The sequence below is a fragment of the Vulpes vulpes genome, chromosome 2, assembly GCF_048418805.1.
Source record: "Vulpes vulpes isolate BD-2025 chromosome 2, VulVul3, whole genome shotgun sequence".
Taxonomy (NCBI): Eukaryota; Metazoa; Chordata; class Mammalia; order Carnivora; family Canidae; genus Vulpes; species Vulpes vulpes.
In genome coordinates this window covers 163468697-163496516 of record NC_132781.1, presented here as the reverse complement: position 1 = coordinate 163496516, position 27820 = coordinate 163468697, and the positions used below count along the sequence as shown (strand labels likewise).

Below are 27820 nucleotides of genomic sequence, written 5' to 3'. Positions count from 1 at the left end.
ACGCTGACCCCCCCTCCCATGTTAGGATTGTGTTCCTGTGGGAACCTGCGTAAAGTGAACCCTCAGCCTCCTGCCCGCGGTGGAAGTTCTTCACCTTTGGCTGTGGCCTTGGAGCCTGTCCCAGGCCAGGGCGTCCACCCCGCGGCTCTCGGCAGGACGGGTGCGTGGCCGCCCGCGGGAAGCGCCAGCTGCTCGTTAGCTGCGTGGCTGCCTCGAGACCTGGACTCCAGCCATCAGCAGCCCCACCTGACGCTCCACCTAAGCGGCCGGTGTCTCCTTCCTTCCCCTGGCTCTGGAAATTTCATTTATTTATTTATTTTTAAGATTTTACTTATTCATTCATGAGAAAGAGAGAGAGAGAGAGAGAGAGGCAGAGACACAGGCAGAGGGAGAAGCAGGCTCCATGCAGGGAGCCCGATGTGGGACTCGATCCCGGGACCCCGGAATCATGCCCTGGGCCAAAGGCAGGCGCCCCACCACTGAGCCACCAGGGATCCTGGCTTTGGAAATTTCAAAGTGACGCTGCGTCACCGCCCCACTGTCCTCCCCGCTCCCTGATGTCCGGGGTCCCCCAGGCACGCTGAATCCGTAGTCTCAGTGGAGCCACGCGGGGCTCAGGTCACAGGAAGAGAAGAGTCTGGGAGTTAAAAACCCCAAAGCTCTGAGCCCTCCTTGTCCTGTCCGCCCTCCAGGAACCCTCCTTGGGAGGGAGGAGGAGATTGCTGAGGACGGTGGGCTCGGGATCGAGGTGCTCACCTGAGACCCCCGCTTCAGTGCTTCCCCGTCCAGGCTTCTCCTCGCCCGGGCTCAGCTTGCTCACCTGTCATATGGGGATAAGAGGATACGTACCACCCTACGGGCTTCCACTGAAGGGTCGACGAGACGACAGGCCTGAAGCTCCCGGCACGGTGCCCGGCGCTTAGTAGGTGCTCAGCAAACCTTACTCTCCGTAGGCTCAACCCCTGCCCTCTCCTCTGCACAGAGGGAGAAGGGAGACGCCCCGCTGAGCAGGGAGCCCGACGTGGGGCTCGATCCCAGGACCCCGGGGTCACGACCTGAGCCAAAGGCAGACGCTTGCCCAACCGAGCCACCTGGGTGCCCCTACTATTGTTTTTCTTAAAGTAAAGAAATATTACTCTGTACTCACGTCTCTATCAAAAATGGAAGGATCAAAGCACAGGACTGACAAAGTTGCCTATTTCTAGAAGAAACAAGAGCAAGCAAGTCCTGGGCAAAACTGGTGAGTACCTTGTGGGCAGAGCGTACCAACGTGCACACCGGCCTTGCCTGGTACCCAGCCTGCCTCGCTCATCGGCACGGTGCCCTTCCTCACCTGCAGGACCCGGGGGAGCGCACCGTGTCCGGCCGCGAGACACTCCTGGGGGACCCGCACCCGCTGGAGAAGGAGAGCTTGGTCGGGGCCCAGCGCAAAACACACCCTCAGGGCTTTGTCCTGACTTGGCGCCCACAGGCGAGTCCTCCCTCCTTGAACCTTACCTACGTGGGACCTCCCTGTTCATGATCTTTTGGGCAAACATGGTGTTTATGAGGTTAACCTCTCGTCCTATTTTGTTCATTTTCACTGCTGTTTTGTGGATGTACCGTCTGTCTTCCATTTCACTCGGGATGAACCTCTAGGGTCTTATTTCCAGTTTTGGTTTATCACAAGTAATGCCTTGAGGAACATTTTTTTTTTTTTTTACATGTCTTCTGTTGATCATATGGATGCTCTCTGTCAGATCCAAAGTGCTTAAATCTGTTTGAAGGGTTTTCACACGGAGCATTCATTTAGTTCCAAGCATTATCAGTGTCCCCATTTCACAGATAAGAGACCTGAGGCTCAGAGAGCTGAGTTAAGTTAGGCCACATGTCTGATAAAGGCTGGAGCTGGCCTTCGTCACACACCATATTGTCTCTCGTGAATTCCAACCTCGTTCCTACAAAACGTAGTGTTTGGGGGCGTAGTAGGTGTTTAGTGAGTGCTTGTTGAATAAGTGGGCCAGTGAGAGAATGGGTCCCCCAGAGGAAGGGGCTGAGGGGGCCTTTCAGTCTACTCTCTGGCTCAACAGTCGATTTATAGGGAACAGAACAGTATGGGTTTTAAAGACCAAGCTGCCATTGCTTCTGCTTCAACCTTTTGAAGAATTTTGTCTCTTAAATTACACAGATAACACATCATCATTATGGAAAGATTGGAAACACTGATGGGCCAAACAACTCCCTCCATCCAGAGAGTCACCCAGAAGATACGAGTTTTTATTTCCATATAACAAATGCTATTAGGTAGGTGAGATCATCAATCTTTTCCTTTGTGATTTCTGTATTTTTAAGAATGGTTAGAAAATTCTTTTCCTCTCCAAAGTTGTAAGAGTCCTTCTGTGTCTTCTTCTGGTGCTTTTATAATTTTCATTTTAAAAAGTTTGTATTTACTTCATTTGGAGTTTATCATGGGGCACAGCCTACAACATGGGCTCAGTTTTATTTATTTATTTATTTTTTCATCTGGCTACCCAAATGGTCCCATATCATTCGTATGGCATTTACTCAAATTATTAAGGCTTTGGAATATGTTTTAATACTTGGCCTTCGATTGTTCGTCCTGAGTTTCCTGGATAAGTTTGCTTCTTTATTGTCCATTTGAGATTCTGAAGTAGCTTTGCGAGTTTCGGGGGTCAGGAAGAAAATCTGTCAGCACTTTTGTTGGGATGTCATTGCACGTTACAGTTATACCAGGGGAAACCGGCAGCTTTATGATATTGAGTCCTTCCATCCAAGGACATATTGGGTAGTCTTCCTTGCATTCCTCACTAGTATTTTCAAGTTCTCACTGTAGATTTGTGTGTGATGTAAGGAAAGGATATCAATTCACTCTTCTGCATGAGGATATCCAGTTGACCTGGCACCATTTCTGGGAAAATGGTTATTTTTTCTCCTATTGAATTATCTTGATATTCTTGCCAAAAATCAATTGACCATAAATGGGACGGTTTAGTTTTGGACTCTCAATTCTATCCCATTGGTCCATATATTTATCCTTATTATGCCAGGACTGCACAGTCTTGATTACTATAGCTTTTCACTAAGTTTTAAAATTGGGAGGGACGCCTGAGTGGCTTAGCGGTTGAGCATCTGCCTTCTGCTCAGGGCGTGATCCTGGGATCGGGGATCGAGTCCCACATCAGGCTCCCCGCAGGGAGCTGCTTCTCCCTCTGCCTGTGTCTCTGCCTCTCTTTCTCTGTCTCTCATGAATGAATAAATAAAACCTTTAAAAAATAAAAAAATAAAGAGACTAAGATCTTCAAAATAATTCTTTAAAAAAATGAAATAGGGAAATGTGAGTCCTTTTTTCAAACTGTGTTCTTCTTTTTTCAAGATTTTTTTGGGTATCCTGGATCCCCTTGTGGGGATCCCTTCCCTATAGGAAGTTTAGGATCAGCTTGTCAATTTCTGCAGGAAAAAAAAGACAGTTGGTGGGGGGCGCCTAGGTAGCTCAGTTGGTTGAGTGTCTGACTCTTGATTTCAGCTCAGGTCATGATCTTGGGGTCACAAGATCAAGCCCCACTTTGGGCTCCATGCCCAGCCTGGGATTTTCTCTCTCCTCACTCTCTCCTCCACCCCACGCTCTCTCTGTCTCTCTGTCTCTAAAACAACAATGACAACAACCAAAAACCACATTTGGGATTTTGATGGAGAATGTGTTGAATCTGTAGATCAAGTTGACAGGTTTGCCGTCTCAACAATATTGTCTTCCTGTCATAAATCAGGGGTTGAATTCACCTAAGTCTTCTCTAATTTCTTTCAAGTGTCTTGGAGTTTTCAGACGACACATTTCACAATCTTTTGTTAAACTTATTCCTGAATATTTCATTCTCTTTGATGCTATAGTGAATGGAATTTTTTTCTTAATTTCATTTTCAGTTTGTTCATTGCTAGAGTCTAGAAATACATTTTATTTTTATACATTGATCTTGTACCATGGCACCTTGCTGAATTCGTTTATTAGCTCTCATAGTTTCTTTAAGTGGATGCGAAAAAGTGGATGCTGGGATTTTTTTTTTATATATATACAAGTTAATGTCATCTGCTAATAGGAATGATTTTGCTTCTTCTTTATCAGTGTGGATGCTGCTTATCTATCAATCTAACCCTCTATCTATGTCCATCTCTCTATCTCTGTTTCGGTCTCCATCTCTCTAATTATTTGTCTGTTTGTTTTTGCCTGATTGCCCTGGCTAGAACCTCTAGTACAATATTAAATAGAAATGAGAGTGACTCACTATGAGAGTGGACTTCCTTGTCCAGTGTCTCGTCTTTTTTTTTTTTTTTTTAAATTTTTTTTTTTTTTTTTTTTTTATGATAGTCACAGAGAGAGAGAGAGAGGCAGAGACACAGGCAGAGGAAGAAGCAGGCTCCATGCACGGGGAGCCTGATGTGGGATTCGATCCCAGGTCTCCAGGATCGCGCCCTGGGCCAAAGGCAGGCGCCAAACCACCGCGCCACCCAGGGATCCCCCAGTGTCTCGTCTTAAGGAGAAAGCAGTCTGCCTTTATCACGTGGCAGCCCCCCAAAGATATTCATATCCTAATTCTAGCAACTGCAAAGGGGAATTAAGGTTGCAGATTGCTAATCAATGTGGAATAGGGAGATCGTCCTAGATTATCTGGGTAAACCAAATGTAATCACGGGAGTCCTTGAAAGTAGAAGGGGGAGCAGAGGAGGGAGAACCAGAGAGAAGGCGGTGTGAGATGGACTTGGCCCAGTGGTTTTTTTTTTTTTTTTTTTTTGCCTCAAAGATGGAAGAAAGGATTGTGGGCCAAGGAATGTGGGTGGTCTCTAGAAGGTAGAATAGGCAAGGAAACAGATGCTGCTCTAGAACCTCCAGAAGGAACACAGCCTTCCTGACATGTTGATATTAGCCCAGTGAGATTCATGTTGGGTTTCTGACTTCCAGAACTGTATGATAATACACTTGTATTGGTTAAGCCACTTAACCTGTGGGGCGTCTGGGTGGCTCAGTCCATTAAGCGTCCAACTCTTGATTTGGGCTCAGGTCATGATCTTACAGTCATGAGATCAAACCCTGTGTCAGGCTCTACACTGAGCATGGAGCCTCCTTGGTACTTTCTCACCCCCTCTCCTTCTCCTTCTCCCTCCTCCTCTTGCATGCTCTCTCTCTCTCTTTCTCTCTCTCTCAAAAAAAAAAAAAAGCCACTAAATTTATGATAATTTATTACAGCAGCAATGGAAACTAATACACACCATTAAGTACAATGTTAGGCATGTTCTTTTTCTTTTTCTTTTTTTTGGGGGGGGGCATGTTCTTTTTCAATGATGTTCTTAATCAGGTCATCATTAAAAATTTAAATTTTTAAATTTCTTTTCTATCTTGAGGGTTTTTTTTTTTGAGTGTTTTGTCTTGAAATGGTTTTGGATTTTGTTAAGTGTTTTTTGGGCACCTATTGAGATAATCATGTGGTTTTTGTCCTGTGTTCTATTGATATGGTATATTATATTAAGTTGCACGTGTTAAACCAACTTTGCTTACTGAAATAAATCTCACTTGGTAATTCATCCTTTTTATATGTTGCTGGATTCGATGTGCTAGCATTTTGTTGAGGATTTTTGTATGCATGTTCATATGGTCTGTGGTTCATATTGGCCTGTGGTTTTCTTTTCTTTCTTTGTCTTTGATATCAGGATGATACTGGACTCAGAATGATTAGGGAAATGTTCTCTCCTCTTCTATTTAAGAGGAGTTTATCAAGAATGGGAATTAATTCTGTAAGGGTTCGATAGAATTTCCCAGTGAAATCATCTCTTTCTGGTGATCACACTTGGAGTTTATTGAGCTTCTGGGATGTGTGTGATGTTTCCCATCAACTTTAGAAGGTTTTTAGCCATTATTTCTTTGACTGTTTTCCTGTTCCTTTTCCTCTCTTCTCTCCTTTGGTGCCCCCATGTTATGTATGCCCCATTTTCCTCAAAGACTCTGTTCATTTTTTTTTTTTTTTTATTCACTGTCTCTCTGTTCTTCTGATTACCTAATCTCTATCAATGTACCTTCAAGTTTGCTGATTACTTCCTCTCCCAGCTCAGGTCTACTGTTGAGCTCCTCTGGTGAATATTTAATTTTGGTTACTATTCTTTCCAATTCCGTAATTTTAGTTTGGTCCTTCAAGAAATATAATTTCTATCTCTTTGTTGGTATTCTCTCTGTAAAATATTGCCATCATAACCTTCTTTTACTTCTTTAAGCATGATACTCTTTTTCAAAAATTTTTAAATTTAAATTCAATGGTCATATACTGTATTAGTAGTTTCAGAGGTAGAGTTAAGCATGATATTCTTTAGCTCTTTGAACACATCCATAATAGCTGCTTTGCAGTCTTTGTTAAGTCTGACATCTGAGTGCTCTCAAAGGTAGTTTCTGTGGCTTTCCTGTTTCTTAGCATGTCTCATTTTTTGTTGTTGAAAGTTTAGATGTTATATTGCAGCAATGCTGGGTAGGGATTCCTCCGCCGCTCCTCCCTGAGCTTTTTGCCCATAGCGTCTGCTTGTTTGTTTAGTGACTTGGATGGACCATTCCAGGAAAGTCTATTTCCCTTGGTGTACAGCCCCTGACATTACTCCTTAGGGGGTGTAGACTTAGGCAGTGTATAACCAGCCCGGGATGGTGTGGTTTTCATTAGGGCTCTCTTTGGGTTTCTCTGATCTGTCTGTTGAGCTGTCTGCCTCTGTTGCTGTCACCCAGGTCTTAACCTCCACTAATTGCAGGCTAGTGACTGTTGCTTTCAAGAACACCCCGGGGCACACCATTGTTCTTGCTTTCTGCAGGTTCAGCTCCAGTAGCGTGAGTGGCTTCTCCAGTCCTCCAGTCCTGCTGTATGTGTGGCTTTTGTAGCTCCAAGCTCCTGCATTAGCTCTCCCTTTTCCTGGAAGAGCTTGGTAGAGCTACCACTTAGTCTCATTTCAGAGAGTGCCTCCAGCAAGACACCACTCTATGAATGAACGGCTTTCCCTACTGCCCACGGGGGAAGATTGTCATCAAATTTTTGAGGTGGGGGCGGCGGGATAGCTGCTGCAAGTCCCACTGGAACAGCAGAGCAACTTCTTTGCCAAGTCGGTGAGTCATGTCAGCCTCTCCAGTAAGCTCTAGACCTTGGCTCTATGGTGTGGGAAGTGTGCTCTTTTAGCCCTAGAGGGAATAGTTGTTTCTTGTATCTATAATTCCTATATACTTTTGAGCTCTCTTTACTTCTTGTTAGCTAATCCCTTGTGACTTCTATACCCTATTATAGTTAATAGTCCCTTATGTTAGTTTTCTTCACACACGCTGGGCACTGGCAAAGCCACGTGTGCTCCAGGAGCCTGCGTGTGACCACCTGGAAGCAGACAGCAGAGCCTTCTGTCCTCAGATGTCTCTTCAGTACCTTTCCCCGACAACGCCTCATTGCCAATGGGCAGAGGAGAAATACTGAAAGTTCCAGCTCCATTTTTACAAAGCAGACAAAAATTGCATTTGGAGCAGAAAGGCCATGACTTGATAACTGGCAAAAGCGCAAACGCCCATCTGCAGCAGAAGAAATAAAAAGTTGTGGTGTATTTATACCAGGGGATGCTATACACGAATGAGAATGAATGAACCGATCTATACAGACCACGTGGAACACTCGGCACAGTGTTGAGTGAAAGGAGCCGGACGTCAAGGAATACTCCCTGGATGATTCCATTGACATGAAAGTCAGAAATCAGCCAACTGAGTTGGGCTGTTGGAGGAACAACAGTGGTTACCTAAGGTGCGTGTAGTAATGGGGAGGCAGCGGTGGAGATGGGGAGGAGGGACCGTCTAGGTGCTAGAGATGTCCTATATCCCGGGTTGGGCGCTGGTATGTGGATGCGTTCACTTTGTGAACGTTCCCCAAGCTGTATGCCTAATAATTTGTGTGGTCTTACACATGCAGGTGCGTGCATACATTTATTATAGCTAAATAAGATTTGATTGAGAAAGAGAGGCTATCTGTGCGCCTGGGCTCCTTCCAGCCCTATTCACAATCCCTCAGCTAATTACCTCCTTCTTTTAGAAGAGGAAAATGAGATGTAGAGAACAGATAGAAGTTCTCTAAGGCCACAGAGCAGTAAGCTGAAAGGGCAGGATCCAAACCCAGGCAGGCTGGCATCTGGTAAGTCCTCTTGACCCTTGGCTAGGCTGCCTCCCCTCATGGCCTGGACTGGAGCGACCAAGGCGGGTCGGGGTAGCTAACTGCAACGAGATATGCTTTGCCCACCCTAACTGGACTCTGGCGACGAAGGCTGGCCGCACGTGTCCTACTCTACAATTGAAAGGTCAGGCCGCAGAGGCCTGCACAAGCACGCGAGGCCTCTCCCTTGGATGCCCCATGCCAGGTGCTGTTTGAGGCCCACCTGTGCCAAGTCTTTGGGAAACCCACTCCCGAGACGCCCCCTGCTGGGCAGGATTGGTTTTCCCGGTGCCTGCATTGCTGCTCGGAGTAGTCCTTCCAGTTCCCATTAGCCTATTTAGGTTTCTGTGTGAGAAGCCAGGTCAGAGCCCTGCATCAGGGCTCGGCCCCAAAACAGTGGGGATCTGGGAGAGAGCTTGCATAACCAGTCCAGGTTCTCCTAACACAAGTTCCTCAGAGCAGCAGCTCCTCCAAGCCCTGGGAACATGCTCCTCCTGTGCCTGCTGTTACTGTCCAGCTTCTTGGTAGGACTCTTCCTCTGGGCTGTCTGTCAGCACTTCCTCACCGCAGACATCCCCTCTACCTTGCAACATCCCATCAAGCTCAGATTTCTGCATTGCATGTTCCTGTACATGGTCATTTTGGTGAGTTTGCTCTCAGGCTCTGTAATGGGTTGGGCTCCCTTCCTCTTCCCCTGCACCTGGCCCCTCCTTTCATCTTCAGACTCCCCCAAGACAGCCGTTGCTACACTTTTGTGCTGTGGTTCTGTCCTCCTCCCACCTCCCTTCCCTTCATCTCCTACCCCTTCCTCCGTTTCTTCCTTCACCCAGCATGTCAGAGCAGCCACGCTGCCCGGGCTCTGAGCAGGGACTAGGGGTGTGGGCAGGCCAGTATGTTCCTGGAGCCGCAGAAGATTTGGAAGCAAAGGTTTGGCACCTGGTAGGAGGCAGGCAACTGGATTTAACTCCAATGTCCTAACCTTGGGTGATAGGGGCCCAACAGTTCATGCTGCTTACCTGGTGGGAGGCCAGGGGTGGGTGTGGAAGGGTAGGGAGCCCAGGCTGCAGCCAGCCCGCCAGTGTGTGCACCCCAGCTCTGGCTGTGTGATCCTGAACCTCTCTGTTTCCTCATGTGTGAAAGGGAAACCATGGTGTCCATCACATCACGTTGGTGAAGGAATTAGATGCTGTGATCTGATTCTTTAGAATTAGAATCTAATCGGTGTGCTCCACCGGAGGAGCGAAGCAGGTGGCTCACCCACTGGGCCCTCCTGGTGATCAGGGCTTAGTAGGTCTGGTAAAGGAGTAAAACGTGTTTCTGTGCTGCTGGGATGTCCCACTGTGGATACGATGGCCCCCAGCCATGTGAACGAGCGTAGTTTATAATTGCAGAAATGCTGCTGGTTCAAAGAGACAGGCCATGGGAGCAAAACTCTCGTCCATCGTACTTACCCAGCCACGCGCTTCGCCAGAGCTCAGCCTGTCTCAAGCCAGCGGCTGCTTTCGCGTGGGATCACAGGCTGGCCTGAGACCCAGAAAGGCCCGGACCTTCCTAGCCTTGGGCGTCTTCTCAAGAGCAGCCCACAGCCGCCGGCGCCCAGGGCTCGGAGACGGGCCGCGCAGTAACCCGGCAGGTCCTGGGCCGCGAGGGGGGCCACCCAGGAGGAGCGGAGGGCTCGCGAGGGGGCTCGCAAGTCGTGGCAAAGCGTAGACGAGTCCGGAGGCTGAAGCTGCAAGAAGTGAGGGCGCGGGAGGCTGCTCCGCATGCAGGTCCCACGGGGAAGCCGCGGGTGGGGAGGGTCCCCGCTGCCTGAGCTGTGGGTCCTCTTCCAGGCTGAGCTCAGGGCTCGGTAAGGGGAGGAGGAGCGAAGCGGTGGCTCGCCCACTGGGCCCTCCCGCTGGTTTGCAGCGCCCAGGCCCCTGCTGCCGCCTGCTCCACCTGCCGGGGGTGCCCTGGGTGCCCTCGAGGAGCTCCAGGAGCTTGGGACGGCGCCCCGGGCCCTGCTGCCCGGCCTGGGAGAATGCTGTCCAGGTGGTTCGGGTTCACTGGGTGCTGGAAGACAGACAGATACGAGAGGGAAAGGAATTTGTTCATTTTTTAAAAGATTTTATTTATTCATGAGAGATACAGAGAGCGAGAGAGGCAGAGAGACAGGCAGAGGGAGAAGCAGGCTCCATGCAGGGAGCCTGACGTGGGACTTGATCCCGGGAACCCGGGGTCATGGCCTGGGCTGAAGGCGGCGCTCACCCCCTGGGCCACCTGGGATAAGGAATTTAAAGAGGAGGAGGAAATACCTAAAAAAGATGTTTATGGCCCAGAAATGAGGTGCCTGCTTTTTTTTTTTTTTTTTTTGGTTTTGGTTTTATTTTCCTTTTATTTATTTATTTGTGTTGAAGTTTAATTGACATGCAAGATGATAATAGTTTCAGGCGTACAACATAGTGATTCGCCATTTACAGGCCTTAGGAGATCGGAATGATAACTCTAGTTAGCACCTGTTGCCACCCAAAGTTAATAGGATATTCTTGTTTCTGCTCCCCATGAGCATTACTTACTTATTTTATAATTGGAAGGTTGTACCTCTTGACTCTATTTGCATTTAGTTACAGTTTTAAGTTTTCAGAAGTTAAGGGAGGATGAGAGATTTTCATTTTTTAGAAGGAAATTCTTTTTTTTTTTTAATTTTTATTTATTTATGACAGTCACACACACACAGAGAGAGAGAGAGAGAGAGAGAGAGAGAGAGAGAGAGGCAGAGACACAGGCTGAGGGAGAAGCAGGCTCCATGCACCGGGAGCCCGACGTGGGATTCGATCCCGGGTCTCCGGGATCACGCCCTGGGCCAAAGGCAGGCGCCAAACCGCTGTGCCACCCAGGGTTCCCAGGAAATTCTTTTTTTAAATAGATTTTCTTTTTGTATTCGAGAGTGAGAGAGAGAGAGCACGCGCATGAGCAGGGTGGAGGGGCAGAGGGAGAGGGAGAAGCAGACTCCCCACTGAGCAGGGAGCCTGATGTGGGGCTGGATCCCAGGATCCTGAGACCATGACCTGAGCCAAAGGTAGATGCTGAACTGACTGAGCCACCCAGCCGCCCTGGGAGATTTTTATTTAATTTCTTTTTAAAATCACTTTACTTTTTTTAAGTTTATTCAATTTTTTAGTAATCTCTACCTCCAACGTGGGACTTGAACTCAGGACCCCAAGATCAAGAGTCAGGTGCCTGCTTTTGGTGTCAAATGACCATTGGTTTGAGCACCACATTTCCCACTTGTTAGCTTTGTGGCCCAATGTCTTCAAACCTCAATTTTTTCCGCCTGAAAAATGAGGATAGCAAAGAGGTGCTTTTTATAGGAGTGGTGAAGGGATTGAAGGGGAATGCATATGAGGTGTGTGGCACAGGGCTGGGCGCTTAGAAAGGGTTCAATGAAAGTAGATTATTGGGAGAATGCATGTCAAGTCCCCGAGGGCAAACACAGCATTTCCTGGAATTATTCTGTAATAGTTTTAGAGTTGTTACGAATGATTTCAGCTTTACTAAAAGCTTTAAAGAACAATATAACAGACACTACTGATTTTATTTTAAAGGGGGAAATGCCGTTAGAATATTTTGTGAAAGAGTTTTCAGTCTGTATCTAAAGGTCTGGACCACAGGTATTCCTAGCTTACTGATGTTCCCATTTATATGACTACTGATACATTATTACAAATTTTATAATATAATAATATATTATATCATATATTATATATATATTTTATATATATATTTATATAATATAATAATATATTATAACTTTACAATTTATAAGAAATATATTAATTATAGTTACATGTAAATAATATAGTTATAATATTATAAGTAATAATAAGTATTGATGTTTCTTCCCTTCCCGCTGTCCTAAATTACTAGCTCTGGAAACTATGGACTCACTGTTGGAAAAGCCACCCCGAACCAGATCTGACTTCCTGGCTATATCTAGTGACCTTTCAGAAGGTCATACTAAGAGAGGCTTGTCATCACGCTGCCTTGTTCAGAACCCCTCAAACATTTATCCTTCTAGATGCTGGAGGCATGGAGATGAATGAGATGTGATGACAAGAAGCATTCGGTTTGGTGGAGGGAGACACATGGGTGACCATATCCATGTGATAAAGCCTTGAGGGACTCTGAAGGAAACGGAGGGCTTGGAAAACTTAGAGCTTTCACAGGGGGTAGGGGGGCAGCAGCCTTCAGAGGGAGTGAGAGGGATGGCGTTGGTCAACGAGAACGTGGTCTTTTTTTTTTAAATTTTTATTTATTTATGATAGTCACACACACAAAGAGAGAGAGAGGCAGAGACACAGGCAGAGGGAGAAGCAGGCTCCACGCAGGGAGCCTGACGTGGGACTTGATCCCGGGTCTCCAGGATCACGCCCTGGGCCAAAGGCAGGCGCTAAACCGCTGCGCCACCCAGGGATCCCGAGAACGTGGTCTTGAGCTTGGAGCTGGAAGTCAGTTTGGCGCCCATCTACCTGGTGGGCAGGAAGAAGGGCTCCAGGAAACAACGTGAGCCGGGGGTGAGTTCAGGGAGTGTGGGGAAACTACAGTGGGGCCAGTGAGTGCTGGAGGCCACTTGAGTCTGGGCGCCCGAGCAGAGCTGGCCAGGGAAGGTCTGAGTAGTCTCGGTCCAGAGGTCTGGTGCCCTGAGATGGGGGCCAAGCAGGTCCTCTCCAACTCGTGGCCCACATCGCTCTCTCTCCAGCTCAAGCAGGGAGATAATGGTTTTGTTTGGAGTTGTCCTTCAAGAAATCGAAGCCTTGGGTCTCCCCATGGAGGGAACGCACTGAGGCATCCCAAGGGGACCTGGGACAAGACCTAGTGGGTGTGAGCAAGAGAAGGGGTGGGGCTCACGCTTGTCAGGACTCACCAGGGAGATGCTCTACATGGTGGTCACATCTAATTCCCAAGCCTCATCCTCGGGCCAGGGACACCATTCTATTTTATAAACGAGGGAAAGCGAAGCTCGGAGAAGGTAATGCCCAACGCCATTCTGTTAGTTGGCGAGACACTAAAACTTGAGTTCAGATCTGCTGGACTCTAGAATCCAAGCTCTTTCTAGTTTAGTGGTTGAGAACACATGTTCTGCATCCTACTGGTTGGCGGGCAAGGCACCTGACCTTGGTGTTCCTCACTTTCCCTCTTCCGTAAAATGGAGCTGGTAACTGCATGACTTAGAAGGGTTGTTGAGAGGGAGCCTGGGTGGCTCCGTGGTTGAGCTTCTGCCTTTGGCTCAGGGTGTGATCCTGGAGTCCCGGGATCGAGTCCCACATTGGGGTCCCTGCATGGAGCCTGCTTCTCCCTCTGCCTCTGTCTCTCATGAATAAATAAATAAAATCTTTTTTTTTTAATTTTTTTTTAATTTTTTATTTATTTATGATAGTCACAGAGAGAGAGAGAGAGGCAGAGACACAGGCAGAGGGAGAAGCAGGCTCCATGCACCGGGAGCCTGATGTGGGATTCGATCCCGGCTCTCCAGGATCGTGCCCTGGGCCAAAGGCAGGCGCCAAACCGCTGCGCCACCCAGGGATCCCCTAAAATCTTTTTTTAAAATTTTTTATTAAAAAAAGCGATCGCTGAGAAGCTGAATCCATTTCGTACCCACTTGGACCAATATGGGATGCTGTAGGTGACTCACCCTGTCGGGTGTCCTTCTCATCTCTCATTATCTCATGTTGTTTTCCTTGTGGCAAAGATGCAGACTTAGTATGAGATCCGTGGAAGAGCCCGTCCAAGATGCCTGAAATGCACTCCGTACTTGCAGTATAACTTGGGACCATATTTCGTGATATGTTCAGACATCTGTTTGTTTACAGCCAGAATGACCATGGCAGTTTAAAAACAATGGAATTCTTTTAAAAATTTTTTTATTTAAATTCAATTAGTTAACATATAATGTATTATTGGTTTCAGAGGAAGAGTCATCAGTGATTCATCAGTCTTGTATGACACCCAGTGCTCCTTACATCACGTGCCCTCCTTCATGTCCATCACCCAGTTACCTCATCCCCTCACCCCTCTTCCCTCAATGACCCTCAGTTTGTTCGACACACATCTGGCAAATAAATGGCCCTCGTGTATTGCTCCCTCCTCCTGAGTCAACAGCAGACATCCCTAATGGATCCCATTACTTCCTTCTGTTGAACACAAACATGGCCTAAGAATCCGTCACAGCCCAGGCTCCGGGTGGGCGATGGCAGCTGTTGACTCGGTGATGACCTTTTTTTGCCATCTGAGGCTGGAGAGACAAAGAGGAGGGCTGCCAGCCAGTTGCCTTGGACCATTGGCTTTGTTCAATTCAGTGCCCCACCGCTCAGCCCAATGTGGTTGATCTCTTTGGCAAATTCCTCCAGTTATTCGATCAAGGTCTTTCAGGAGGAAGTTCTGGAAACCAAGCCCTCACTCGGGACACAACTCAGAGCCTGTCCTCCCTGGTGAGCCCAGGGTCCACGCGGGTGAGGCACATGAGGGACTGCAAACGCATCCTGGCAATTGCAGGTGATGGGCGTCATCGATGGTCCAGATGGGTCCTGACCTCTCCTAATGTTTCCCTTTCTTTCTCTTACCTCCAACAGGCGGAAATATTGGAGAAGCTGGGAATATGCTCCAAGCTCAGATTTCTCCAGTTATTGCAAAGCGGTGTGAGAGTAAAGAGGGATGCTAGACTTGTGGTAACTGACTTGTATTTGGGGACCACACCGGTGAGGCTGTTCCAGCCCAAGGCCGTGTCCTCCGGCCCCCGGCGAGGCATCATCTTCTTCCCCGGAGGAGGCGGGTTCCTGGGGAGCCTGGGTAAGGATGTCAGCTCCGTCCGCACCTCTGCCCGCCCTTCCCATGAGAACCTTTCCGGAGTAACTCAGGGGCGTCAGCGGTCGCAGGTTTCTAGGGGGAGCCCAGACTAAGGGCTTTGGGGTCACGTCCGCAGAGGGGGCGCAGGCCGCGCATGTCAGGAGGGCTTTCCCAGGCATCCACTCCCCCCTGTACCCGTGCCCCACCAGGCCCCCCCTGCTCTCGGGCTCTGCACCCCCGCACCCTAGGCCCGGCTCCTCTGGCCCACGCCCTCGACCCTGGCAGCCCCAGCAGCCCTCCGCCCCTGCCACCGCTCAGGCCACCCCCCACCTGGCAGAGGCGTTTAGGGAGCACAAGCCCGGGCTGGCTGCTTGGTGCCAAGGCCCCCTTGATGCTTGGCGGGGTGCGGCCGGAGCCAGGCCCTAGAGCCCCGATGGCGCCGGGCACCTGCCCTCCATCCCCGTTCCTGGCCGTCCTGTGCTCCCCGCTGCCCGCCTGGCTGCCTTTCAGCTCCTCCCGGCACCCGCACCCCCCCGGCTCTCGGTGGGCCTGCCCTTGTTCCTCCTCAAGTGTCCCCCTGTCCAAGTGGCCCCCCGTGACGGCTTGCCTAAGGAAGCGTCCCTGACACTTCTCTGCCCTGTCCCGCCCCTGCCATCATCCTTCTCAATGTTCTCCATGGCACTTGTCACCCTCTGAATTGGTCTCGGCCTTTGTGTGCTTCCTTATCTACGGTATCTCTTCCCCAACTAAACCCAGAGGCCCCAAGAGTGCCGGGGAGACTCGTGCACCCCTTTCTGCCTTGTCCCCTGTGCCTTGTCTGTGGTTTTAAAGTTTTGAATGGCTCTCCGAGCGCGTGAGTGTGGATGGGTGGAAGGATGTGCCCAAGAGCCAACACACGAAGGGATGGGCGCCCGGTGGGATGCTGGGGAGCAAAGGTGCCCCAAAAGTCCCTGAAACTGGGGCGCACTGCTGCCTGGTGGAGGGCGTAGCAACATCCTCATTGGCTGCTGCGCTGCTCTCCCTTTTCAGAAGTAAACAATGGGTATCTCCCCCCTACTGGCCCCAAGACCATTCTTCCCTTTCAGAGACCCCAGGAGCACCCCATCAGTCGGCTAGGACCGTTAGCCTTCCTTGCTGGGGCTCGTTGTTATTTCTAGAAGTAAAGCCAGAGCTCATTCAGCGATATTCCCGGAGTATCTGCCTTGTGTCAGACCCTCTGCCAGGGGCAGCGGACCAAGTGGAGAACACGAAAGGCCTCATGGAGCCTACTCCCCCTGAGGACGCTGGGCAATGAAAGAGAACAAATAAGTAGGGTGATTCCGCAGAGTGCTGGCACAAGGGGACGGAGCAGAGAATGAATCGGGGGCGTCTATGCCGGTACCGCCCCGAAGGTGCCCCATCTCGCCTGAGCTAGGAAGCTAAGCAGGTTGGGCCTGGTTAGTGCTTGGATGGGAGGATGACTTGGGAGCATCTTCAGTTTTTCCAGAGAAAGCCTCTCCAAAAAAAGGTAAAATTTGAGCCCAGGCCCTGCCCTCCGGTGAGGAGGAGCCAGCTCTGAAGAGCCCTGGACACAGCGTTCGAGGCCTGCAGGAGCAAGGGAGGCAAGGGGGTCACCCGGGCCACCGTCTCGAAGCGCAGTCTTCAGGATGAATAATAGTTTTATGCGCTGTTTTTGAAAATTCTACGATGAACAAAACAGGGCCGGTGAACTGCACAAAGGCCAAGTAGGCTCTTGTCTATGTAAGGTTCGCCGCGGAGCCGGTGGCGTTTGCTCGGGTTCCTTGAAGTTGCATTTATCCTGGTGGCTGAGCGTCTTGACGCCCTGGGTTTTGCGCCCATGGCAAGACCCTGCCTCGCCCCGGTGCTGCCCTGTTAGGTCTTGGCGGAGGGGACGCAGGTGCAGGCGCCAAAGCCCGGCGGAGGGAAGGAGAGGATGCCCCAGGGCGACCCAGCAGGGAGGCAGGGCCAGCTGCGGGCTCCAGCCGGGCGGCGCTTTGAAACCCGGGGGCTGTAGAGTCACGGTCCCCACACCCAGGTGCTGCCCGGGCTACCGTCCGTCCAGGCAGCAGCATTTTTAAAAAGCTCCCAGCAGACGCTACTCTGCAGGCAGAGCTGAGGCCTCCTGAGCAGCTGCTCACGCCCACTGGGTTTTGGCCCCTCGGTCCCCCTCATCTCCCTCGAGCGGTGTCCACGAAGCACGCACCCCCGTCACGTCTCCGCCGGAGCTCGCGTTCACAACCTCCCCCGGGGCCGGCGTTGCCTGGCGTCATTTGGGAACTCGCGCTGCCCCCAGAGATACAGGTTCAGCGACTTGGGGCTCAGGCCGGGCGTCAGGACTTGTAAAAACTCCCTGGAACTTCTGTGTCCAGCCACGGTTGACAACCACTGAACTAGGGGCTTATTCTGTGCAGGTTCTGTGTGTGGCCCGTGCTGGGATGGCCAACGTGCTGTGGACAGTGGCCTTGTCCTCGGAAAAGCTCAGGGGCGCGCTCGGCTCGTAGGCCTGCGCCCTCCAACCATCGCCTATTTCTCCGTCGTAGCGTCATTAATACGCTCGGTCAGGCCCGCCCGCCTCCTCTGGGCTTGGTTTCTAGGTGTCAGATCACCAAGCCTTCCGGGCCCTCAGTGTCCCCCCGCACCCCCTCCCCATGCCCCACTGTAAAAGAAAACGTTGCCGCCGGTGAGCCCCGAGGCACATCGGAGCCCCCACATCAGGGACCGGAGCAGGTGTCAGGCGCCTGACGTGAGCTGGCTCTTTGGTTGTGCCGAGGCAGAGCCAGCCAGTGTCGCTGCAGAGGAGGCAAGAGCAGGAACAGAAGGACAATGTCACACCCACAGACGATGCGGCTGGTGGGCTCTCTCCCTGGGGGCCGGGGCGGGGGGTGGGGGACTGCAGGGGACACGGGGGTGGCCGCTGCCGTGACCGGGCCTGTCTTGCAGACTCCTACCACAACCTGTGCAGTCAGCTGGCCGTGGAGACTGACTCGGTGCTGCTGTTGATTGGGTGAGTCGCTGGGGACAGTGGGTGGGTGTCACCTGCGTGGGGCAAGGCAGGAATGAGCGCGCATCGGCCGTGGGAGACCCCGGCACAGCATGTGCAAAAGGGCGAAAACCCAGAAACGATCCACATGCCCCCCCCACGGGGTGTGGAGTACACCGCGGGAGACGCGACGCGCTGGCGGGGAGGCGGAGGCAAAAGAACCTCCTGCACCGTGGCTGGAACCCACGCTGCGGAAGACGAGGCGGAGGGGCCTCAAAAAGTTAAAAATACGGCTACCCCGTGATCCGGTAATCGCACTCCGGGGTGTTTACCCAGGGAATACGAAAACACTAATTTGACAGGATGTGTGCGCCCTCGGGGTTTTGGCAACATTATTTACAATTCCAAGTGCGAAAGCCGCCCAAGGGTCCCTTAATTAACGAGTGGATAAAGACCACCTGGTGTCTCTATAATGGAGTATTACTCAGCCGTAAAAGGGATGAAGTTTTATTTTTAAGTTTTATTTTTTTTAGTGATTCATAACTCACACAACACACTCAGTGCTCATCGCAGCACGTGCCTTCCTTGATGCCCAGCGCCGCCCCCCCCCCCCCCCAGCGCCTCCCCATGCACCTGCCTCCCGCCAACCCTCGGTTTGTTCTTTACTGTTCAGGGTCTCTTCTGCTTTGCCTTCCTCTCTCTAAAAGGAGTGAAATCTTGCCATTTGCAACAACACGGATGGACCTAGAGAGCAGTGCTGAGAGAGATAAGCCAGTCAGAGGGGCATAAATCCCAGGATTTCAATCATATGTGCAATTTAAGAAGCAAAAAAATGAACAAAGGGAAAAAAGAGAGACAAAGAGAAAAAACCAGACTCTTTTTTAAGATTTTATTTATTTATTTATTTATTTATTTATTTATTTATTTATTTATTTATTTGTAATAGAGAGAGAGAGGCAGAGACACAGGAGGAGGGAGAAGCAGGCTCCAGGCAGGGAACCCGACGCGGGACTTGATCCCGGGACTCCAGGATCGCGCCCTGGGCCAAAGGCAAGCGCTAAACCGCTGAGCCACCCAGGGATCCCCTTTTTTATGTTTTTATTTAAATTCCAGTTAGTTAAGGTACAGTGTAATAGGAGTTTCCGGTGTACAGGACATGAGTCAGCACTTCCATACATCAGCCCGTGCTCATGGGGACAAGTGCTCTCCTTAATCCCCGTCCCCTATTTCACCCCCCCCCCCCACCTCCTCTCTGGTCACCACCAGTTTGTTCTCTATAGTGAAGAGTCTGTTTCTTGGTTTATTTCTATTTTGTCCCCCTTTGCTCATTTGTTTCTGAAATTCCACATTCGAGCGAAATCCTCTGGTATTTGTCTTTCTCTGACTGGTTTACTCCACGTAGCCTAACACTCTCTGGCTCGACCCACGTCCTCACAAATGACAAGATTTCATCCCCCTTTAAGGCTGAGTAACGTCCCATTGGATAGGCACACCGCATCCTCCTTGGCCATTCATCGGTGGACGGACTTTTGGGGTTTCTTCCGTAGTTTGGCTATCGTTGATAATGCTGCTATAACCATTGGGGTGCAGGTGCCCCCTTGGAGTCTGTATTTCTGCACCCTTTGGGTAAATACTCAATAGTGCAGCTGCTGGGTCGTCGAGGAGTTCTAGTCGTAATTTCTTGAGGACCCTTCAAAGTGGTCTCAGTTTGTGTTCCCACCAACAGGGCAAGGGGTTCCCTGTTCTCCGCCTCCTCACCAACACCTGTTGTTTCTTGTGTTGCTAATTTTAGCCATTCTCACAGGTGTGAGGTGATAGCTCATTGTGGTGTTGACTTGTATTTCCCTGATGATGGGTGATGCTGAATATAAGGATTCTGAGTGTCTTCTTTGGAAAAGTGTATGTTCGTGCCTTTTGCTCATTTCTTTCTTTCTTTCTTTCTTTCTTTCTCTTTCTTTCTTTCTTTCTTTCTTTCTTCTTTTTCTTTCTTTCTTCTTTCTTTCTTTCTTTCTTTCTTTCTTTCTTTCTTTCTTTCTTTTTCTTTCTTTTTTGACTTATTGATTTATCAGAAAGAGAGAAAGAGGCAGAGAGCACGAGTAGGGGGAGGAGGGAGGGAGAAGCACACTCCCCGCTGAGCGAGGAGCCTAATGTGGGGCTCGATCCAGGACCCCAGGATCATGACCTGAGCTGAAGGCAGATGCTTTACCCGACGGAGCCCCCCAGGCTCCCTGCCTCCTGCCCACTTCTGGACCAGATTGTTTGTTTTCTGGGTATTGAGTTTGATACGTTCTTTATAGATTTGGGGTACTAGCCCTTCATCAGATGTGTCCTCCGCAAATGCCTGCTGCCATTCCTGCTGCCTTTTAGTGTTGTTGACGGTTTCCTCCGCTGTGCAGAAGCTTCTGCCTTGATGAAGGCCCAACACTTCGTTCTTGCTTTTGTTTCCCTTGCCTCCGGGGACGTGTCTAGTGAAGTCGCTATGGCCGAGGTGGCAGAGGGGGCTGCCTGGGTTCTGCTCTAGGATTTTGATGGTTTCCTGTCTCACGTTCAGGTCTTTCTGAATTTATGTTTGTGTGTGCTGTAAGCAAGGGGTCCGGGTTCATTCTTCTGCATGCGGCTGTTCAGTTTCCCCAACACCGTTTGCTGAAGAGACCGTCTTTTTTCCACTGGATATTATTTCCTGCTTTGTTGAAGATGAGTTGGCCATATAGTGGGTCCATCTCTGGGTTCTCTATTCTGTCCCATTGATCTGTGTGTCTGTCCCTGTGCCAGCACCTTACTGCCTTGCTGACTGCAGCTTTGTAATAGAGCTCGAAGTCTGGAATTGTGATGCCCCCGGCTTTCCTTTCTCTTTTTCAAGATTGCTTTGGCTATTCGGGGTCTTTTGTGGTTCCACACAACTTTTAGGATAGTTTGTTCTAGCTCTGTGAAAACTGCTGTTGGCGTTTTGATTGGGATTACATTAACTATGTAAATTGCTTTGGGTGGTACAGACATTTTAACAATGTTTGTTCTTCCAATCTGTGAGCCCGGAATGCTTTTCCATTTCTTCCACAAGTTTTCTATAGTTTTCAGAGTACAGATCTTTCACCTCTTTAGTTAAGTTTATTCCTAGGTATCGTATTGTTTCGGGTGCAATTGCAAATGGGATCGATTCCTTGATTTCTTTTTCTGCTGCTTTGTTATTGATGTATTAAAATGCAACAGCTTTCTGCACATTGATTTCATATCCTGAAACTATGCTGAATTCATGTGTTAGATCTAGCAATTTTTTGGTGGAGTCTTTCGGGTTTTCTAAATAGAGTATCATGTCGTTTGCAAACAGTGAAAGTTTGACGTTTTCCTTGCCAATTTGGTTGCCTTTTATTTCTTTTTGTTGTCTGATTGCTGAGGCGAGGACTTACAGTGCTATTAAATAGTAATGGTGACAGTGGACGTCCCTGTCTTGTTCCCGACTGTAGTGGAGAGGCTCTCGGTTTTTCCCCCATTGAGGATGATATTAGCTGTGGGTCTTTCGTTTATGGCCTTTAGAATGCTGAGGTGTGTTCCCTCTATCCCTACTTTCTTGAAGGCTTTTATCAAGAAAGATGCTGTATTTTGTCAAATGCTTTTTCTGCATCTATGGACAAGATCATATGGTTCTTTACCTCTCTTTTATTAAAATTACATAGCCTTTCAAAAAACATAGCTATTTAAATAAACGAACTGGGAGGGCACAAAAGAACGTGAATGCATCTTAGCCATATAAAATTCAGTGAAAAATTTTTTCAAAAAAATTACATAAAGCCTGAGACTTCTCTTTTTCTTTCTTTTTTCTTTTTGAGACTTTATCAAGTTAAAAACAAAATCAAAAGAGTGTTTGTAAGGAATCTGCATATGTAAAAAGGAAACAAAAGGGATGATGGGTGCCAGATTCAGGGGAACTGTTCCCTCAGATGAGGAAGGCAGTGAGATGAGATGCTGGTGAGGATATTACAGGGTTGGTTGATGGTTATGGTCAAGGTTCTGGCTGTTGTTTGGGGTGATGATTCTGCTTATTGTGTCATTAAAACAACTAACTAACTAACTGCAGGGACCCATTGTTTCCATCAGGCTCTACACCCAAGAAGGCCCTTGTGCTGATGAAAATACTCAAACACATGAAAGTGTTAACAAACACCTGCATGAATACTTTGTAGGAAATTGCTTAGGATATTGTCTTTCTGGAAAAGACCCAAGGGGCACCTGGGGGTGGGAGCTCAATTGGTTAAGCATCTGACTCTTGATTTCAGCTCAGGTCATGATCTCAGCCCTGAGATGGGCTCAGCACTCAGAGTGGAGTCTACTTAAGATTCTCTCTCCCTCTCCCTCTGCCTGCACCCTGCCTCATCTCTCATGCTCTCTCTGTCTCTCAAAAAAAAAAAAAAAAATTAAAATTAAAAAAAAGAAGGAGAAGAAGAAGGAGTAAAAAGAAGACTTAGGGCGTGGGCGAGACTGATTTTGATAGAGTGGCTGGTGAAGGTAGAAAGGCGGGGAAGGTTCTTCAGGCTGCCAGGGGGACTGCAGGTGGACCATGTCCAGGAGTAAAGACTTAGAGACACAGGAAAAGATGTGCAGGATCTGAAATACTCGTAATTCCTCATCACCGCATAATGGGACTCCCTACCTAAGCTCCTGGAGAGGATCAGTCTCTTTCCCTTTTGGTCCTGCAAAGCCTTTACCCCTGCCCTCGGTGGTCAAGAGAGAATACAGGAGGGCACGGGGCGTTACCGTCTCTTTCCAGCAAATCAGGATTCTGCTAATGGAAAGCACGTAGGGTTTGTTATTTCTTTCATTATGTCAGATTTGCACAGTCAACATTCAGTGAGGTGGATTCACTTCTAGAAAGGGGAAAATGGAGCCTGAATTTGTGCTTGCTGCTGCTGGGGGCTGGGGCCCTTTCACTGCGAGGACCCTACCCAGTAGTATATGTTCTGCTGAGTTATTTATTTTTTATTTTTTTAAAGATTTTATTTATTTATTCATGAGACACACACACACACACACACACACAGAGGCAGAGACACAGGCAGAGGGAGAAGCAAGCCCCATTCAGGGAGCCCGACGTGGGACTCGATCCCAGGACCCCGGGGTCACGTCCTGGGCTGAAGGTGGCGCTAAACTGCTGAGCCACCCAGGGATCCCTGTTCTGCTGAGTTTAAATGAAAACCCACGTTGATAACATCGATTTATTTATCAATATGTTGCTCGCTGAAGAAATGTTGCAAAATTGCAGTTGATCAAACCCTGTCCTTAAAGATGATGCCTGGAGCAACTTCTAATGGAAACGAAAATCAAGGTCAAACAGGAGGAAGTGGCTTTCAAACTGGGCTCCTCGGGGCACTAGGGTTCCCTTCACTGTCTTAGAGGTGGCCAAGGAGGTCAAGGAGGAGGAAGAGTGAGTGGGAGGCCTCAGGTCCCTTAGCCTTGGGCAAAGCCAGAACCACTGCTACCTACTTACCTTCTATAGTGGGGCTACTCGTATCATTTTAATAAGAACAATAATATTGCTGTTCTAACAAAGTTTGTTTTTTTAAAAAAGAAAGATTTATTTATTTCAGAGAAATGGTGCAAGTGTGGGGAGGGGCGGAGGGAGAGAAGCAGACTCCCCACTGAGATACGGACCTGAGCCCATCAGATGCTTAACTGACTGAGCCCCCAGCCGCCTTCTAACAAAGTTTAAAAGCCACTAGTCTAAGGTGTCATTTTTCCCTCTTTTTTTTTTAAAGATTTTATTTATTTATCCATGAGCGACACAGAGAGACAGGCAGAAACACAGGCTGAGGGAGAAGCAGGCTCCCTGCGGGGAGCCGGACACGGGACTCGATCCCAGAACCCGGGATCACTCCCTGGGCTGAAGGCAGCGCTAAACTGCTGAGCACCCCCCCCACCTCCCAGCTGCCCTCATTTTTCCCTCTTGAGTGTCTTCTAAATTTAATCTTAGAGTTAGAATACACTTGTTTGATCCTTTCAAATGATAGGTTGTAAGAAGAGAAAAGACAATTAGCGACAATTTCAAACAAAAATTTGGAATAACAACCATGTTTTACATAAAATGTCTAATCCAAGCAGCTTAGCCAAACTATTTCTCTCTCATAGTTTCACATGTAGAATTTGCTGATTCATCAGTTGCATGTACACCCAGTGCCCGCGACATCCAGCGCCCTCCTTCATGCCGGTCCCTCGGTTACCCCATCCCCTCTCCGGCGACCCTGTTTGTTTCCGACACTTAAGAGTCTCTTAGGTTTGCTTCCCTCTAAGTTTTCCTCTTATTTTATTTTTCCTTCCCTTCCCCTATGTTCATCTGTTTTAATTCTTAAATCCCACATATGAGTGAAATCATGGTACTTGCCTATGAAATTTCCTCCAAAAGTTAAAAATAGAGCTACCCTATGACCCACTAAGCATTTACCCAAAGCATACAAGTGTAGTGATCCGAAGGGGCACCTGCACCCCAATGCTTACAGCAGTAATGTCCGCAAGAGCCAAACTATGGAAAGAGCCCGGATGCCCATCAACAGGTGAATGGATAAAGACGATGTGGTCTGTATACACAAGGGAATGTTACTCAGCGTCAGAAAGATGAAATCTTGCCATTTGCAATGATGCGGACGGAACTAGAAGGTACAATGCTAGGCAGACTGTTTATTATTTTTTTTTAAATTCATTCCCTTCTCTTATCCCAATCTTGATTCCTGCACTCTGTAGCTTGTGTTTTTGTATTTATGTAAGTGCATCCCCCCAGCTTTGTTGAAATATAATTGACGTATAAGATTAGGTACTTTAAGGTGCCCTCTGCCTCAGTTTGATACTGTAATCACCATGTTGTGCCTTAGAGCCCCACACCTGGTCACTTAGAACTGGAAGTGCGTACTCTTGACTATCCTACCCCCATCTGCCCCAGACCCTTGGTAGCCACCATTCTGAGTTTTGGCTTTTGAGATTCCCCGTATAAGTGAGATCACACGGTATTTGCCTTTCTCTGCTTGACTTCCTGCACTTAGTGTGAGTTTTAGCTGTGTCCTTGACTCCCCCTTGCAATACTTGTAGTGTCCCCAAGGTCCATCCATGTTGCCCCACATGGCAGGATTTCCTTCCTTCTTGTGGCTGAATAATATTTCTCTGTAGTTTACATGTTAGACCTTCATTTTGAAGTCCATTCTCTTTACCCTTGAATTCCCACGAAGAGACACACTTTGGGGTCTTGCCTAGGGCAGCCCTCGGGATGCTCTCAGAGCCCGAGCAGTGTGTGTTCGCTGCCGCGTAGCCTTCCTACACTTTCACCCTCGGGGTGCCTCCCAACCCGCTCCCTCCTCCCCCAAACCTCAAAGAGAAGGCGGCTCTTTGAGTCCTTGGAAAAGAACAAACCTTGGTCATTAGATTTTTGATTAAAAAAAAAAAAAATTCTTCCTGAAAGAAACTTCCCTTCCATCTGAGCTTTAGTTCCTTCAAGCCCTTTCTCTCCAGAGAGCCAGCAGGAGGAACAGCAGCCTCCTTTGCCTTTCCTGCCATTATTGGTTGTTCTGTTTCCACTTCAACTTGCGTGTCCTTGTGTGGAGTGTCTGCATCTCCCAGCAGCAGGCAGAGCCTAGTGTGTGAGTCAAGAGGTCGAGAGTCCCTGCCTGCAAGACCAAGGAGAGGCTCTTCACATCCTCATCTGCAGAAGGGGGGGGGGGTGGATAAAAATCCTTACCTCACAGGGCCATTCTGAGGATTTAGTCAGAGACAGTGTTGCAAGGGGGGGTCGAGGACACAGTCAAAACGGCTCCCAGCGACAGCTGCCCACATTGCTGTGCTTGTGTTCCCTGCTTGCTCCTCAGGTACCGCAAGCTTCCGGATCACCACTACCCCTGCATTTTCCAAGACTGCCTGAACACCTCCATTCTCTTCCTGAAGGGCCTCAAAACCTACGGGGTGGACCCCTCCCGGGTTGTGATCTGCGGAGACAGCCTTGGGGGAGGGAATGTGGCCTGTGTCATCCAGCACCTGGTGGGCAGATCAGATCTTCCCCGGGTCAGGGCCCAGGTGCTGATTTATCCAATTACTCAGATCATCAATTTGCAGCTGCCGTCCCACCAGCAGAACCGGAACGTCCCTTTCCTCTCCCAGAAGATCATGATGATATGTATGCTTAAATACTTGGTTGTCAACTCTCACTGGTGGGACACCATCCTGAGCGGTGCTTTCATCCCCCCGGACATCTGGAGGAAATACAGCAAGTGGCTCAGCTCTGACAACATACCCGAGAGTTTCAGGAAGCCAGGTTACCAGCCTGAATTTCCCGGCCCTTTTAATGAGGCTGCCTACCTGGAAAACAAACATCTTTTTGATATAACAAATGCTCCTCTGCTAGGGGATGATGAGGTCATCGCTCAGCTTCCCGAGGCCTTCCTGGTGAGCTGTGAGAACGATGTCCTCCGTGATGACACCTTGCTCTATATGAAGCGCTTGGAGGACCAAGGGGTCTCTGTGATGTGGTATCACGTGGAGGATGGCTTCCATGGGTCCCTGATATTTTTTGATCAGAAGTTTTTCTTTTTCCCATGCGCCTTGAAAATTGTAAACGCTGTCATCAGTTATATAAAGAGCATATAGTAACCCTGGGGCATTGTGTCCTTTGGTGGATTCTATTTTGCTGATCAAGGAGATGCTAAATCAATGCTCGGCCCACAAGGGAAGGATAAGGAAGCTTAGAACAGTCCTGCTTAGTATCTAAGAAAATCCAAGATGTTGCTCTTTCTTTCTGGCACCAGCAATGGTTAATCCTGAATCTAGTAGCACTCGCTAACATTCTCATTCAGGTGAAATAAATATCAGAGGAAGGAACAAATGTCTTTAAGAATTTCTCAAAGCCCTAGCACACAACGTCTGTGCAGAATGAATGCCAACAACTAGTCATACCGTCCCTGGTGAATCTACTCATGATGCGAAAGCATGGCTTGGTGGACCATGCTGCCTGTTGGAGGAGGGGGCACCTAATTGTTCTTGGGGTCAGAGGTCACCAGCCAAATTACAGACTGGTTCCAGATCAGAATGCAGCCGGAGAAATGCTGTTGCAGTAGAACTCTTCTCTCAAGTTAGCAACCTGTCGACTGGACTAAAAGCAAGTTTCAGGGGACGTGCCTGGAAAAGGAGAGGGGGAAGAGGGAAAGGAGAGGCTGTGCGGGAAAGAATGGGCTCTGGGGGGCTGTGAATGTTGTCTGGGCTCAAGTCTCTAATCTGAATTCCAAAATCAGGTCCCTGGCTACCAAGAGGCAGGCTCTCAGGGCCAAAGCTGTCTTGGGAACCTCTGGATGCCTTCTGGAATACACAAACTGCATCCTCAAAGGCAGACATCTTCTTACACACTCTTTCTTTGGTGAGCTTATGTATGGTTCCTACTTTTTACAAAGAACCTTGTCCTGGGGGCACCTGGCCGGCTTGGTTAGTAGAGCGTGTGACTCTTGATCTCAGGATTGTGGTTTGAGCCCCACGTTGGGTATAGAGATTATTTAAAAATAAATAAAATCTTAAAAAAAAAGGAACCGTGTCCTTGCTTAGCCCATATCACTTTCTCCGTTTGCAGGGAGAGGGAAGAGAATCTTGGTGCTGTGCACTCCACATTAATTTTTACATTGGGCCGATGTTTGCTAGATACATCTGTTATATCACAGAGCCTCACTGCTGTCTAGATCCACCTAAGTGCTGGAACTGGAGGCTTTCCCTTCCTGTCAACCATAGCCTCTCTTGGTACCAAGGACCTCCTTTATGATCAGTGGAGGAGGGGGTCTTACAGGTGTCTTGGATTCTTGGAAAGAAGGCA

The 27820-nt window shown here is 48.8% G+C and overlaps 1 protein-coding gene across 1 annotated transcript in view; it reads left to right on the top strand.

The window, feature by feature from the left end:
- LOC112929697 (arylacetamide deacetylase-like 4) overlaps positions 1-27532 on the top strand; it is a 28505-nt gene extending 973 nt beyond the window's left edge. Inside the window, exons 2-8 of the mRNA XM_072745290.1 lie at positions 26-160; positions 693-748; positions 1340-1471; positions 9778-9936; positions 14807-15023; positions 17961-18024; positions 25839-27532. Of these exons, the coding sequence (XP_072601391.1) occupies positions 26-160; positions 693-748; positions 1340-1471; positions 9778-9936; positions 14807-15023; positions 17961-18024; positions 25839-26613 (1538 nt within the window). The 3' untranslated portion in view covers positions 26614-27532. The remainder of the gene's footprint in view (positions 1-25; positions 161-692; positions 749-1339; positions 1472-9777; positions 9937-14806; positions 15024-17960; positions 18025-25838) is intronic.
- The last annotated feature ends 288 nt before the right edge of the window (positions 27533-27820 follow it).